The sequence below is a fragment of the Gigantopelta aegis genome, unplaced genomic scaffold (assembly GCF_016097555.1).
Source record: "Gigantopelta aegis isolate Gae_Host unplaced genomic scaffold, Gae_host_genome ctg2620_pilon_pilon:::debris, whole genome shotgun sequence".
Classification (NCBI taxonomy): domain Eukaryota; kingdom Metazoa; phylum Mollusca; class Gastropoda; order Neomphalida; family Peltospiridae; genus Gigantopelta; species Gigantopelta aegis.
The window spans coordinates 57,963-73,204 of NW_024532973.1; the positions used below are offsets into that span (position 1 = coordinate 57,963).

At 34.8% G+C, this 15,242-nt stretch overlaps 1 protein-coding gene across 1 annotated transcript; it reads right to left on the bottom strand.

The window, feature by feature from the left end:
• Positions 1 to 3,699: 3,699 nt before the first annotated feature.
• LOC121391547 (deleted in malignant brain tumors 1 protein-like) lies at positions 3,700 to 10,572 on the bottom strand. Its single transcript, XM_041523137.1, has 12 exons — positions 10,565 to 10,572; positions 10,131 to 10,189; positions 9,482 to 9,658; positions 9,273 to 9,437; positions 9,062 to 9,223; positions 8,850 to 9,011; positions 8,204 to 8,365; positions 7,560 to 7,724; positions 6,491 to 6,652; positions 5,634 to 5,795; positions 4,412 to 4,515; positions 3,700 to 3,747 (listed from the first exon to the last, which is right to left on the bottom strand). The coding sequence occupies exons 1-12, from the start codon at positions 10,570 to 10,572 to the stop codon at positions 3,700 to 3,702; spliced, it is 1,536 nt and encodes a 511-aa protein (XP_041379071.1).
• Between the last annotated feature and the right edge of the window lie 4,670 nt (positions 10,573 to 15,242).

Consider the following 15,242-nt stretch of genomic DNA (forward strand, 5'->3'; position numbering starts at 1 on the left):
AGAACCTGCAAATTTTATTTAGACTCCATGCTAGAATAATACAATTTTGTTTCTTAATTTAGTGATATGTATACATGATTTTGCTAATAGGCTTGCAAAAAGCAGTATTTATATGTCTAATATTCATTCTTACAATATGGGAGAGAATGAGTTAAAATAAGGACTAGTATTAAATTATAGTACACGCAAAGTTACCGTCAGCGCAACCTTAACTTACCAGAGATACAAAGAGCTATCGACTCTGCAGACAGAGATCCGCCCTAGCGTTCGCTAATAGTCGCACCTACTAATTAAAGTTTAGTGGCAACACCCATTTAAAGACACACCTATTTTAGTAATGGAAGCAGCATCATCTCGTATGTTGTCTTAATCAAAATGTTCATAAATGCATTTTTCTCTGTCCTCAGTTCTAGATAGTGACTCTTTGTCTCTCCTACTTTCTCTCTCCTCTACAATAGTAACAGTTAGTCCTACTCCTAATAGTGGAAATCACCTCTCTACTTCTAACATTATCTCTATCATCTGTGGAGTGGCCACAACTATTATATTGTTATTTTTATTGTCTACAGTGGCTTTGTGTTTTGCGTGAGTAAAAAATAAACTAGTTTTGGTAGGACATACATAATACTTAATCTGACTATATATATATATATATATTTATGTATATATTCACATGCAAAAAAACAAGAAAAAAAAGTGATATTATACCATTACTTTGACTTTATTAAGGAACGTAAATTTCAGTACTGTTCTGTGTGGTATTAATATTTAAGGATTAGAGATTATTATAAATGTCAGTGTATAAAAAAGACTGGTTGATTTAACTAATCTGTGTTCCTTATGGTAAGAAGTAGTAAATATTGCTTTGTTTCATTAAATAATATGCCAGTTGACACTTGACAGTCATGTAGTTAATTAAAGTCTCGTTAGTTAGTTAGACACAAAAAATTGTGCAGATGCTGGACCTATGTGGCTTGAGGGCTATCACCTGGAATTTATAATTGGATAGCCCTCAATACCACACATATTATTTATGAGAAGTTATTTGTTGAAGGACATAATTCCATAGTAATTAGTAATTACAAACAGTACATTTTGATAATGTAGTTTATAGCCATCTGTACAATCTAAGTGATCATTAATATCAAACATTCTGTATTACTTATCCACATTCCTCATTGATCCTTACTAGGAAATTTCTGATTAACTGTCTTTATTTATTACCTACTCCTTGTCATATAATTATTATCTTTATCTATGTCAGTTGATCTGCCATTTTTTGTTTTATATAATAACCATTGTAAAATGCATAAAAGTTGTACAACATGTTACAAAGAAGTGACCATTGATTAATTGAAACAACCAATCTGTTTTAATATAATTATATTGACTTCCTATTGTCAACAGAGAAAATGATATTTGCTATTTATGGTTACCTCATGGAAAATTAAAATGTTCTGTTAATCTTTTTTGTTTGAGCTGTTAATCTATTTCTAGATTTCGAAGCATCAGGTACAGACGATCAAAGATTTTGCCGCAAAAATATAAAGTTTCTGTGGAATCAAACAATGATACTAGTACTAGTGTGGTAGAAGACACATTAAAAACAAGTCATATAAATGTATTTATAATTGATGATCCTATAAGATGAAGTTAAACAACTCTAATATATATTCTAAGTGTGTGTTTGTTTATCACAAATCAATGATCCTTTATTTATTGTTTTCGAATAATTATTCTAATATACTCATTAATTGTAGTATTTTTTTTCCTTCAGCATTGCCTTTTTATTATTTATTAAACCTATTAAATCTTTATTTTTGAAATCAGTACAATTTTAAAGTAAATAAAAGTTATAAGATTGTAAGAAATTGACATAATTATGAAATTAGACATGAATATAATTTTGAAATGAAAGCATTCATTTCGGCAACATAATTGGGTACATAATATAATATTATTATTAGCAGCTAAAAGACACGCATTAAAAACAATAGAAAAATGACTATTATTTATTTACCAATAAATTTTAATAATGCTAGTTTAAAGAGCAGCAGATGATGTAATATTCTTAACATCTTCTTCATCAGTTAAAGGATTAGAGAATCCAGTTATATCATGTTGTGACTTCTTAATTGTTGATATTTGTGAATCATCATCAAAAACTGGATTTGGTATGATGCTGTCAGTAAACGTAGCATTACCAACATCATACTTCCGAGATGTTCGTGCTTTACGTAACCTGTAAAATCATAATTACATCTATAGACTTCATTTATCAAGGCATGTTTCTTTTTATGCTCTCTTTTCACACTCTTTTTGTCACCATTTATTTTATCCTTACATTATAATCATGACTACAAATACAACAGCAATTATGACAATGATGAAAAGAACAACTCCCACAGCAATACCAATCACTGTTGTTCCAGTCAATGCTGCACTTTTTGTATCTGTGGTTTCCAAAGGAGTAGGCTGAGTTGAGAAGGAGACATTGCCGTAACCATTAGAACGATAGTGTCCATTATCAATACCAGCCTGTAACACAAATGCTGCAAGTATGAAGTTTGTGACAATTTGTATCTACCTGCAAAGCATCTTTCAAAGGTTGTATATGTAGTAGTTCTGTCCCATCATTAAAAGTAAAGAAAAAAGTCACTAGAATATGATCACTTGTAGCTTTTGTGTTAGATGCTTGCATTATTGTGGTAATAACAACACAAGCACTGCCATCAAGTCTGTAAAAATGAAGTCAACAGTTTCAACAAGCTGATTTATAAATCAACAATAAAATCATATTTAACTAAATTATTCATTTTTTCTTACTTTGTAGTTTCTGTCAGCTTAATTGTAGAGCAAGCTCGACTATGAATGAGCAGTAAGCATTGACAATATTAACAGTGACTTGTTTAAAGTTTGCCTGAACAGCAGTTGTGAACTAGAAAATAAAAACAAAAATAATATCATAATCTTTCTCCTAATGCTTACGGTAGCTACAGTATAGTCACCCAGAATGACAGTAACAGTATTCTCTAAAGCAATATTAGGTATTAAAGTAGGACAAGTTGGTGTAGGACTGGTTGAAAATAATGATGTTACCACTGAACTAGTAGTCTCTGCAATAGATTAACAACAATGTAGTACTATAAAGCCATTAGTCTTACTTTTAACAATTGAAGAGCTTATTTGAGTATAAGAGGACACTATTGATAAAGTTCTTATTGAAAAGGTTTCTGCACTTGATTGGGATTCAATATTAAAGGAAGATGTTGGTGACAATTGAGGCTCTGGAGTAGATACTTTAGAAAATGATAGTGAAAGCTCTGAAGAGGTTGATGGTGAAAACTCAGGAGAGAATGATGGTGAAAGCTTTAGAGAGGGTGATGATGAAAAGCCTGGAGAGGGTGATGATGAAAACTCAAGAGATGATGAAAGTGAAAATTCTAAAGATAGTGCAGGTGAATACTCTGGAGGGAGTGAAGGTGAAGGAGTTTCAATTTCTGGTGAAGGAGAAGATGAAGCTTCTAGTGATGATGATGGTGATAACTCCAAAGATGAAGGAGATGATGATTGTGTTGACGATCCAAAATCCAATAACGATGTGGATGTAAACAATAAAGAAGAAGAAGCTAATGAACTGCTCACTGGCTTCACTGAGTAAAGAAAGATATATTATTATCTATTATTCATTTGTTAAAGTTATCTCACATTGACATCTAACTCCAGCATCTTCACTGTGGCTACAACCTGCATTTGAAATATAGGAACAGTCTAACAGCCTAGACTCAGTTCCAATACATCCAACATTGTCAAGATATATATCACCAATACCAGCTCCAAAATGGGCACTGGAAAAAGCAACTGTATCTGTTTAAGAAAAACAATGTTTTAATCATATTCCTTATAAACATTTTACTTTCATCAGAATATCCCAACTGCCTGCAAACTACTGTAGCATCTGGAGTACCCCAAAGGTCATCACAAACTGTTCCCCATGAATTACTTAAGCATACCTCCACTCTACCTTCATTAGAAATTATGCCACCGACAAGACGTAGATCACCATCATTACATGGAGCTAGTCAAATTAGTAATTAATGTAAAAAATGAAAAGGAATAACTTTATTACCTTCACATTTGACACCAGCTTCATCAGAGTGACCACAACTATGCGATCCAATAGGACTACTAGAACATTGTAACAGTTTAGTATTAGATGAAGTACAGGCTACATCATCTAGCCAGATTTCTCCACTACCAGCACCATAGTGAGAATTGAGTTTAGCTATACCATCTGTGATGATATTAAAGTAAGATGTTAATATTGTTGACTCTTACATCCAGTGTAAGCATATCCTAGTTGTTTGCAGACAACAGTAGCATCACTATTTCCCCAACTATCATCACATACTGTGCCCCACACTCCATTGATACAGACTTCTAATCTACCTTCATATTGTGTTGAACCGCCTAGCAATCTAACATCACCATAAGTACAGTTCACAGTGGAGTTAACTGAAGTATCAATTAACAATACATCATACAATATAACTAGTATGTACCTTGACATCTTACTCCTGCATCAGAACTATGAGTACAGTCACCAGTGTTAGAATCATAAGTACAACTTAGTAAACTGGTCTCAGATCCACTACATTGTACATCATCAAGATAAACACTACCTATACCTGCACCAAACTTGGCATTAGCAAATGCAATTGCATCTGTACCAAAAGAAACATAGCTTGCTGACCAAATATTACATTTAAAATACCTGTTTTTAGATATCCAAGTTTACCACAAACTACTTGAGCATCTGTGTTACCCCAGTAATCATCACAAACTGTGCCCCAAATATTTCCAATACATATCTCTACTCTTCCTTCTTGGTCAACATTACCACCAACAAGACGTAGATCACCATTAGTACATGGAGCTAACAGAAAACATCATTATAACAACATATCATTTTCTTCAATTAGTTGTACCTTCACATTCGACACCAGCTTCATCAGAGTGACTACAACTATGAGATCCAATAGGACTACTAGAACATTGTAACAGTTTAGTATTAGATGAAGTACAGGCTACATCATCCAGCCAGATTTCTCCACTACCAGCACCATAATGAGAATTAAGTTTAGCTATACCATCTGTGACGATATTAAAATAAGGTGTTAATATTGTTGACTCTTACATCCAGTGTAAGCATATCCTAGTTGTTTGCAGACAACAGTAGCATCACTATTTCCCCAACTATCATCACATACTGTGCCCCACACTCCATTGATACAGACTTCTAATCTACCTTCATATTGTGTTGAACCACCTACCAATCTAACATCACCATAAGTACAGTTCACAGTGGAGTTAACTGAAGTATCAATTAACAATACATCATACAATATAACTAGTATGTACCTTGACATCTTACTCCTGCATCAGAACTATGAGTACAGTCACCAGTGTTAGAATCATAAGTACAATTTAGTAAACTGGTCTCAGATCCACTACATTGTACATCATCAAGGTAAACACTACCTATACCAGCACCAAACTTGGCATTAGCAAATGCAATTGCATCTGTACCAAAAGAAACATAGCTTGCTGACCAAATATTACATTTAAAATACCTGTTTTTAGATATCCAAGTTTACCACAAACTACTTGAGCATCTGTGTTACCCCAGTAATCATCACAAACTGTGCCCCAAATATTTCCAATACATATCTCTACTCTTCCTTCTTGGTCAACATTACCACCAACAAGACGTAGATCACCATTAGTACATGGAGCTAACAGAAAACATCATTATAACAATATCACTTTCTTCAATTAGTTGTACCTTCACATTCGACACCAGCTTCATCAGAGTGACCACAACTATGAGATCCAATAGGACTACTAGAACATTGTAACAGTTTAGTATTAGATGAAGTACAGGCTACATCATCTAGCCAGATTTCTCCACTACCAGCACCATAATGAGAATTAAGTTTAGCTATACCATCTATGATGATATTAAAATAAGATGTTAATATTGTCGACCCTTACATCCAGTGTAAGCATATCCTAGTTGTTTGCAGACAACAGTAGCATCACTATTTCCCCAACTATCATCACATACTGTGCCCCACACTCCATTGATACAGACTTCTAATCTACCTTCATATTGTGTTGAACCACCTACCAATCTAACATCACCATAAGTACAGTTCACAGTGGAGTTAACTGAAGTATCAATTAACAATACATCATACAATATAACTAGTATGTACCTTGACATCTTACTCCTGCATCAGAACTATGAGTACAGTCACCAGTGTTAGAATCATAAGTACAACTTAGTAAACTGGTCTCAGATCCACTACATTGTACATCATCAAGGTAAACACTACCTATACCAGCACCAAACTTGGCATTAGCAAATGCAATTGCATCTGTAGCAAGAGAAATATAGCTTGCTGACCAAATATTACATTTAAAATACCTGTTTTTAGATATCCAAGTTTACCACAAACTACTTGAGCATCTGTGTTACCCCAGTAATCATCACAAACTGTGCCCCAAATATTTCCAATACATATCTCTACTCTTCCTTCCTGCTCAACATTACCACCAACAAGACGTAGATCACCATTAGTACATGGAGCTAACAGAAAACATCATTATAACAACATATCATTTTCTTCAATTAGTTGTACCTTCACATTCGACACCAGCTTCATCAGAGTGACTACAACTATGAGATCCAATAGGACTACTAGAACATTGTAACAGTTTAGTATTAGATGAAGTACAGGCTACATCATCCAGCCAGATTTCTCCACTACCAGCACCATAAGTGAGAATTAGTTTAGCTATACCATCTGTGACGATATTTAAGATGTTAATATTGTTGACTCTTACATCCAGTGTAAGCATATCCTAGTTGTTTGCAGACAACAGTAGCATCACTACTTCCCCAACTATCATCACATACTGTGCCCCACACTCCATTGATACAGACTTCTAATCTACCTTCATATTGTGTTGAACCACCTACCAATCTAACATCACTATAAGTACAGTTCACAGTGGAGTTAACTGAAGTATCAATTAACAATACATCATACAATATAACTAGTATGTACCTTGACATCTTACTCCTGCATCAGAACTATGAGTACAGTCACCAGTGTTAGAATCATAAGTACAATTTAGTAAACTGGTCTCAGATCCACTACATTGTACATCATCAAGGTAAACACTACCTATACCAGCACCAAACTTGGCATTAGCAAATGCAATTGCATCTGTAGCCAAAAGAAATATAGCTTGCTGACAAAATATTACATTTAAAATACCTGTTTTTAGATATCCAAGTTTACCACAAACTACTTGAGCATCTGTGTTACCCCAGTAATCATCACAAACTGTGCCCCAAATATTTTCAATACATATCTCTACTCTTCCTTCTTGGTCAACATTACCACCAACAAGACGTAGATCACCATTAGTACATGGAGCTAACAGAAAACATCATTATAACAATATCACTTTCTTCAATTAGCTTGTACCTTCACATTCGACACCAGCTTCATCAGAGTGACCACAACTATGAGATCCAATAGGACTACTAGAACATTGTAACAGTTTAGTATTAGATGAAGTACAGGCTACATCATCTAGCCAGATTTCTCCACTACCAGCACCATAGTGAGAATTGAGTTTAGCTATACCATCTGTGATGATATTAAAGTAAGATGTTAATATTGTTGACTCTTACATCCAGTGTAAGCATATCCTAGTTGTTTGCAGACAACAGTAGCGTCACTACTTCCCCAACTATCATCACATACTGTGCCCCACACTCCATTGATACAGACTTCTAATCTACCTTCATATTGTGTTGAACCACCTACCAATCTAACATCACCATAAGTACAGTTCACAGTGGAGTTAACTGAAGTATCAATTAACAATACATCATACAATATAACTAGTATGTACCTTGACATCTTACTCCTGCATCAGAACTATGAGTACAGTCAGCAGTATTAGAATCATAAGTACAACTTAATAAACTTGTCTCAGATCCACTACATTGTACATCATCAAGGTAAACACTACCTATACCAGCACCAAACTTGGCATTAGCAAATGCAATTGCATCTGTAGCAAGAGAAATATAGCTTGCTGACCAAATATTACATTAAAATACCTGTTTTTAGATATCCAAGTTTACCACAAACTACTTGAGCATCTGTGTTACCCCAGTAATCATCACAAACTGTGCCCCAAATATTTCCAATACATATCTCTACTCTTCCTTCCTGCTCAACATTACCACCAACAAGACGTAGATCACCATTAGTACATGGAGCTAACAGAAAACATCATTATAACAACATATCATTTTCTTCAATTAGTTGTACCTTCACATTCGACACCAGCTTCATCAGAGTGACCACAACTATGAGATCCAATAGGACTACTAGAACATTGTAACAGTTTAGTATTAGATGAAGTACAGGCTACATCATCTAGCCAGATTTCTCCACTACCAGCACCATAGTGAGAATTGAGTTTAGCTATACCATCTGTGATGATATTAAAGTAAGATGTTAATATTGTTGACTCTTACATCCAGTGTAAGCATATCCTAGTTGTTTGCAGACAACAGTAGCGTCACTACTTCCCAACTATCATCACATACTGTGCCCCACACTCCATTGATACAGACTTCTAATCTACCTTCATATTGTGTTGAACCACCTACCAATCTAACATCACCATAAGTACAGTTCACAGTGGAGTTAACTGAAGTATCAATTAACAATACATCATACAATATAACTAGTATGTACCTTGACATCTTACTCCTGCATCAGAACTATGAGTACAGTCAGCAGTATTAGAATCATAAGTACAACTTAATAAACTTGTCTCAGATCCACTACATTGTACATCATCAAGGTAAACACTACCTATACCAGCACCAAACTTGGCATTAGCAAATGCAATTGCATCTGTAGCAAGAGAAATATAGCTTGCTGAGAAAATATTACATTTAAAATACCTGTTTTTAGATATCCAAGTTTACCACAAACTACTTGAGCATCTGTGTTACCCCAGTAATCATCACAAACTGTGCCCCAAATATTTCCAATACATATCTCTACTCTTCCTTCCTGCTCAACATTACCACCAACAAGACGTAGATCACCATTAGTACATGGAGCTAACAGAAAACATCATTATAACATATCACTTTCTTCAATTAGTTGTACCTTCACATTCGACACCAGCTTCATCAGAGTGACCACAACTATGAGATCCAATAGGACTACTAGAACATTGTAACAGTTTAGTATTAGATGAAGTACAGGCTACATCATCTAGCCAGATTTCTCCACTACCAGCACCATAGTGAGAATTGAGTTTAGCTATACCATCTGTGATGATATTAAAGTAAGATGTTAATATTGTTGACTCTTACATCCAGTGTAAGCATATCCTAGTTGTTTGCAGACAACAGTAGCGTCACTACTTCCCCAACTATCATCACATACTGTGCCCCACACTCCATTGATACAGACTTCTAATCTACCTTCATATTGTGTTGAACCACCTACCAATCTAACATCACCATAAGTACAGTTCACAGTGGAGTTAACTGAAGTATCAATTAACAATACATCATACAATATAACTAGTATGTACCTTGACATCTTACTCCTGCATCAGAACTATGAGTACAGTCAGCAGTATTAGAATCATAAGTACAACTTAATAAACTTGTCTCAGATCCACTACATTGTACATCATCAAGGTAAACACTACCTATACCAGCACCAAACTTGGCATTAGCAAATGCAATTGCATCTGTAGCAAGAGAAATATAGCTTGCTGAGAAAATATTATATTTAAAATACCTGTTTTTAGATATCCAAGTTTACCACAAACTACTTGAGCATCTGTGTTACCCCAGTAATCATCACAAACTGTGCCCCAAATATTTCCAATACATATCTCTACTCTTCCTTCCTGCTCAACATTACCACCAACAAGACGTAGATCACCATTAGTACATGGAGCTAACAGAAAACATCATTATAACAACATATCATTTCTTCAATTAGTTGTACCTTCACATTCGACACCAGCTTCATCAGAGTGACCACAACTATGAGATCCAATAGGACTGCTAGAACATTGTAACAGTTTAGTATTAGATGAAGTACAGTATACATCATCTAGCCAAATTTCTCCACTACCAGCACCATAGTGAGAATTGAGTTTAGCTATACCATCTGTGATGATATTAAAGTAAGATGTTAATATTGTTGACTCTTACATCCAGTGTAAGCATATCCTAGTTGTTTGCAGACAACAGTAGCGTCACTACTTCCCCAACTATCATCACATACTGTGCCCCACACTCCATTGATACAGACTTCTAATCTACCTTCATATTGTGTTGAACCACCTACCAATCTAACATCACCATAAGTACAGTTCACAGTGGAGTTAACTGAAGAATCAATTAACAATACATCATACAATATAACTAGTAATGTACCTTGACATCTTACTCCTGCATCAGAACTATGAGTACAGTCAGCAGTATTAGAATCATAAGTACAACTTAATAACTTGTCTCAGATCCACTACATTGTACATCATCAAGGTAAACACTACCTATACCAGCACCAAACTTGGCATTAGCAAATCCAATTGCATCTGTACCAAGAGAAATATAGCTTGCTGACAAATATTACATTTAAAATACCTGTTTTTAGATATCCAAGTTTACCACAAACTACTTGAGCATCTGTGTTACCCCAGTAATCATCACAAACTGTGCCCCAAATATTGCCAATACATATCTCTACTCTTCCTTCTTGGTCAACATTACCACCAACAAGACGTAGATCACCATTAGTACATGGAGCTAACAGAAAACATCGTTATAACAATATCACTTTCTTCAATTAGTTGTACCTTCACATTCGACACCAGCTTCATCAGAGTGACCACAACTATGAGATCCAATAGGACTACTAGAACATTGTAACAGTTTAGTATTAGATGAAGTACAGTATACATCATCTAGCCAGATTTCTCCACTACCAGCACCATAGTGAGAGTTGAGTTTAGCTATACCATCTGTGATGATATTAAAGTAAGATGTTAATATTGTTGACTCTTACATCCAGTGTAAGCATATCCTAGTTGTTTGCAGACAACAGTAGCGTCACTACTTCCCCAACTATCATCACATACTGTGCCCCACACTCCATTGATACAGACTTCTAATCTACCTTCATATTGTGTTGAACCACCTACCAATCTAACATCACCATAAGTACAGTTCACAGTGGAGTTAACTGAAGAATCAATGAACAATACATCATACAATATAACTAGTATGTACCTTGACATCTTACTCCTGCATCAGAACTATGAGTACAGTCAGCAGTATTAGAATCATAAGTACAACTTAATAAACTTGTCTCAGATCCACTACATTGTACATCATCAAGGTAAACACTACCTATACCAGCACCAAACTTGGCATTAGCAAATGCAACTGCATCTGTAGCAAGAGAAATATAACTTGCTGAGAAAATATTACATTTAAAATACCTGTTTTTAGATATCCAAGTTTACCACAAACTACTTGAGCATCTGTGTTACCCCAGTAATCATCACAAACTGTGCCCCAAATATTGCCAATACATATCTCTACTCTTCCTTCCTGCTCAACATTACCACCAACAAGACGTAGATCACCATTAGTACATGGAGCTAACAGAAAACATCGTTATAACAATATCACTTTCTTCAATTAGTTGTACCTTCACATTCAACACCAGCTTCATCAGAGTGACCACAACTATGAGATCCAATAGGACTACTAGAACATTGTAACAGTTTAGTATTAGATGAAGTACAGGCTACATCATCTAGCCAGATTTCTCCACTACCAGCACCATAGTGAGAATTGAGTTTAGCTATACCATCTGTGATGATATTAAAGTAAGATGTTAATATTGTTGACTCTTACATCCAGTGTAAGCATATCCTAGTTGTTTGCAGACAACAGTAGCGTCACTACTTCCCCAACTATCATCACATACTGTGCCCCACACTCCATTGATACAGACTTCTAATCTACCTTCATATTGTGTTGAACCACCTACCAATCTAACATCACCATAAGTACAGTTCACAGTGGAGTTAACTGAAGTATCAATTAACAATACATCATACAATATAACTAGTATGTACCTTGACATCTTACTCCTGCATCAGAACTATGAGTACAGTCACCAGTGTTAGAATCATAAGTACAACTTATAAACTGGTCTCAGATCCACTACATTGTACATCATCAAGGTAAACACTACCTATACCAGCACCAAACTTGGCATTAGCAAAAGCAACTGCATCTGTAGCAAAAGAAATATAGCTTGCTGAGAAAATATTGCATTTGAAATACCTGTTTTTAGATATCCAAGTTTACCACAAACTACTTGAGCATCTGTGTTACCCCAGTAATCATCACAAACTGTGCCCCAAATATTTCCAATACATATCTCTACTCTTCCTTCTTGGTCAACATTACCACCAACAAGACGTAGATCACCATTAGTACATGGAGCTAACAGAAAACATCATTATAACAATATCACTTTCTTCAATTAGTTGTACCTTCACATTCGACACCAGCTTCATCAGAGTGACCACAACTATGAGATCCAATAGGACTACTAGAACATTGTAACAGTTTAGTATTAGATGAAGTACAGGCTACATCATCTAGCCAGATTTCTCCACTACCAGGACCATAGTGAGAATTGAGTTTAGCTATACCATCTGTGATGATATTAAAATAAGGTGTTAATATTGTTGACTCTTACATCCAGTGTAAGCATATCCTAGTTGTTTGCAGACAACAGTAGCATCACTACTTCCCCAACTATCATCACATACTGTGCCCCACACTCCATTGATACAGACTTCTAATCTACCTTCATATTGTGTTGAACCACCTACCAATCTAACATCACCATAAGTACAGTTCACAGTGGAGTTAACTGAAGTATCAATTAACAATACATCATACAATATAACTAGTATGTACCTTGACATCTTACTCCTGCATCAGAACTATGAGTACAGTCACCAGTGTTAGAATCATAAGTACAACTTAGTAAACTGGTCTCAGATCCACTACATTGTACATCATCAAGGTAAATACTACCTATACCAGCACCAAACTTGGCATTAGCAAAAGCAACTGCATCTGTAGCAAAAGAAATATAGCTTGCTGAGAAAATTGCATTTGAAATACCTGTTTTTAGATATCCAAGTTTACCACAAACAACTTGAGCATCTGTATTATCCCAGTAATCATCACAAACTGTGCCCCAAATATTTCCAATACATATCTCTACTCTTCCTTCCTGCTCAACATTACCACCAACAAGACGCAGATCACCATTAGTACATGGAGCTAAATTGCAAATAAAAATCAATTAAACATTAATACTCATTTATTATAACTACCTTGACAAATGACTCCAGCATCATCAGAATGAGAACAATCTGTCTGAAAAATGATGTTTGATGAGCAAGACAACAGGGATGTCTCACTGCCAGTACAAGCAACCTGTTCTAGAGCTACTGGTCCAGTTCCTTGTCCAAAGTAAGCATTATATGTTGCTTGGCCATCTAATGATATAATAAAACTGTTTGCCACATATATACTGTCTGAAAATTAATGAATGCATTAACTGACATGTAGTGTCACTATTAATTGTAGAGAAGCATTTGATTTACAATTATAAGCCTTTGTTATGACATTCATTTCAAATATTGTTTGTCATAATAATGGTTTACATTTACTGTCATCTAAAACATTTAAATGACTAAAACTTTTAGTATTAGTAGTTTTAGTTTACCAAAAGTCAAATGCCTTACTAAAAGTACTTTTAGTTTTAGTATTGATATACCAAAACAACATTACAACATATGCTATGTATTGAGAAATTGAATAGAAAATTGTACTATCAAAATGGCTACATTTGTCTAAATATATATCTCTTACTTACAGCCAGTGTAAGAATATCCAAGCTGTTTACAAACAACTCTGGCATCAGTAGATCCCCAACCATTATCACAGACTGTGTTCCAAGTATTGTTAATGCAGACCTCAACTCGACCTTCATACTGGTTAGAACCATCTTGGAGTCTGACATTACCATAAGTACATGATCCTTATAAGGAATAGAATATTTTTTCAATATACAAGGATGAAACTATGTTATAAAAGATTAAAGCAATATCTTACTATGCCTTACCTGCAGTTTGATGAGATGAAAATACAATTAATACTATACACAATAATATTACCATCTTCTTTAGCTATTACTGGCTTGAGAACAACCTGTATAAGAATGTAATGCACTGAATTAGTCTAGTGATTGAGTTACCTAATGCAAAAATAAACCTCAGGAGTCTTTCACTCTTGCAGAACAGTATTTGCTAGGTCATAGTAATTGCTATCCAGGGGTGCCACACGACATACAAGGTCAGTATACTTGTATGGAATGTTATTAAGAGTGTTAATTACACTATGAATATTATTAGCAGTAAGGGAGTGTTATTAACATATGATAGCTGATAATCAGGTTGGTATTTACAATGCAACAAAATATGAGAAGATTACTGAGACACATATCTCTCCAGGTGGGTGCATCACTGAAGTATATATAGTGTCAATAGTAAAGGGAATTTTTCTTGACAAAATATCGTATGACATGTACAACATTAAATGAATGACAACATAAAGCAACAGAGTACAAGTTATTAAGGAATAACAACACAATAAAACAATAAAATCTTGGTAACTATTATTATTCTACAAAGTAGCTTTAAAAATGAACACATAGTGTCAAGGTAAAAGAGGAGCATCATCATCATCAATCAGTGTCTCCTCATTACTTGAAACTGGAGAGGATTGTTGTTGAGCAGCTGGTATTACGGACATCTCTTCATAAGAAGGTGGGTCAGTAGATGTGCTCCCATGTTGAGGAACTCTTGTAGGTTGCATCATAGGGACAGCTGAAGTATACTACAACAGGATGGAGTGAAAAGAGTTGAATAGTTAGTGTTATTTAATAACTATAAAAATAAGCTATTGTTTTAGTTGAACTTATAAAAAACAAACTGTATTCATTATTATTGTGTTT

Bases quoted from the DNA above. Each gene is read 5' to 3' on its own strand.
- LOC121391547 (XM_041523137.1), bottom strand. The intron at 9,438-9,481 runs GTAAGAGTCAAC...ATATCATCACAG, and splicing joins AGGATATGCTTACACTGGAT to ATGGTATAGCTAAACTCAAT. The intron at 9,224-9,272 runs GTACAACTAATT...GTTTTCTGTTAG, and splicing joins AGCTGGTGTCGAATGTGAAG to CTCCATGTACTAATGGTGAT.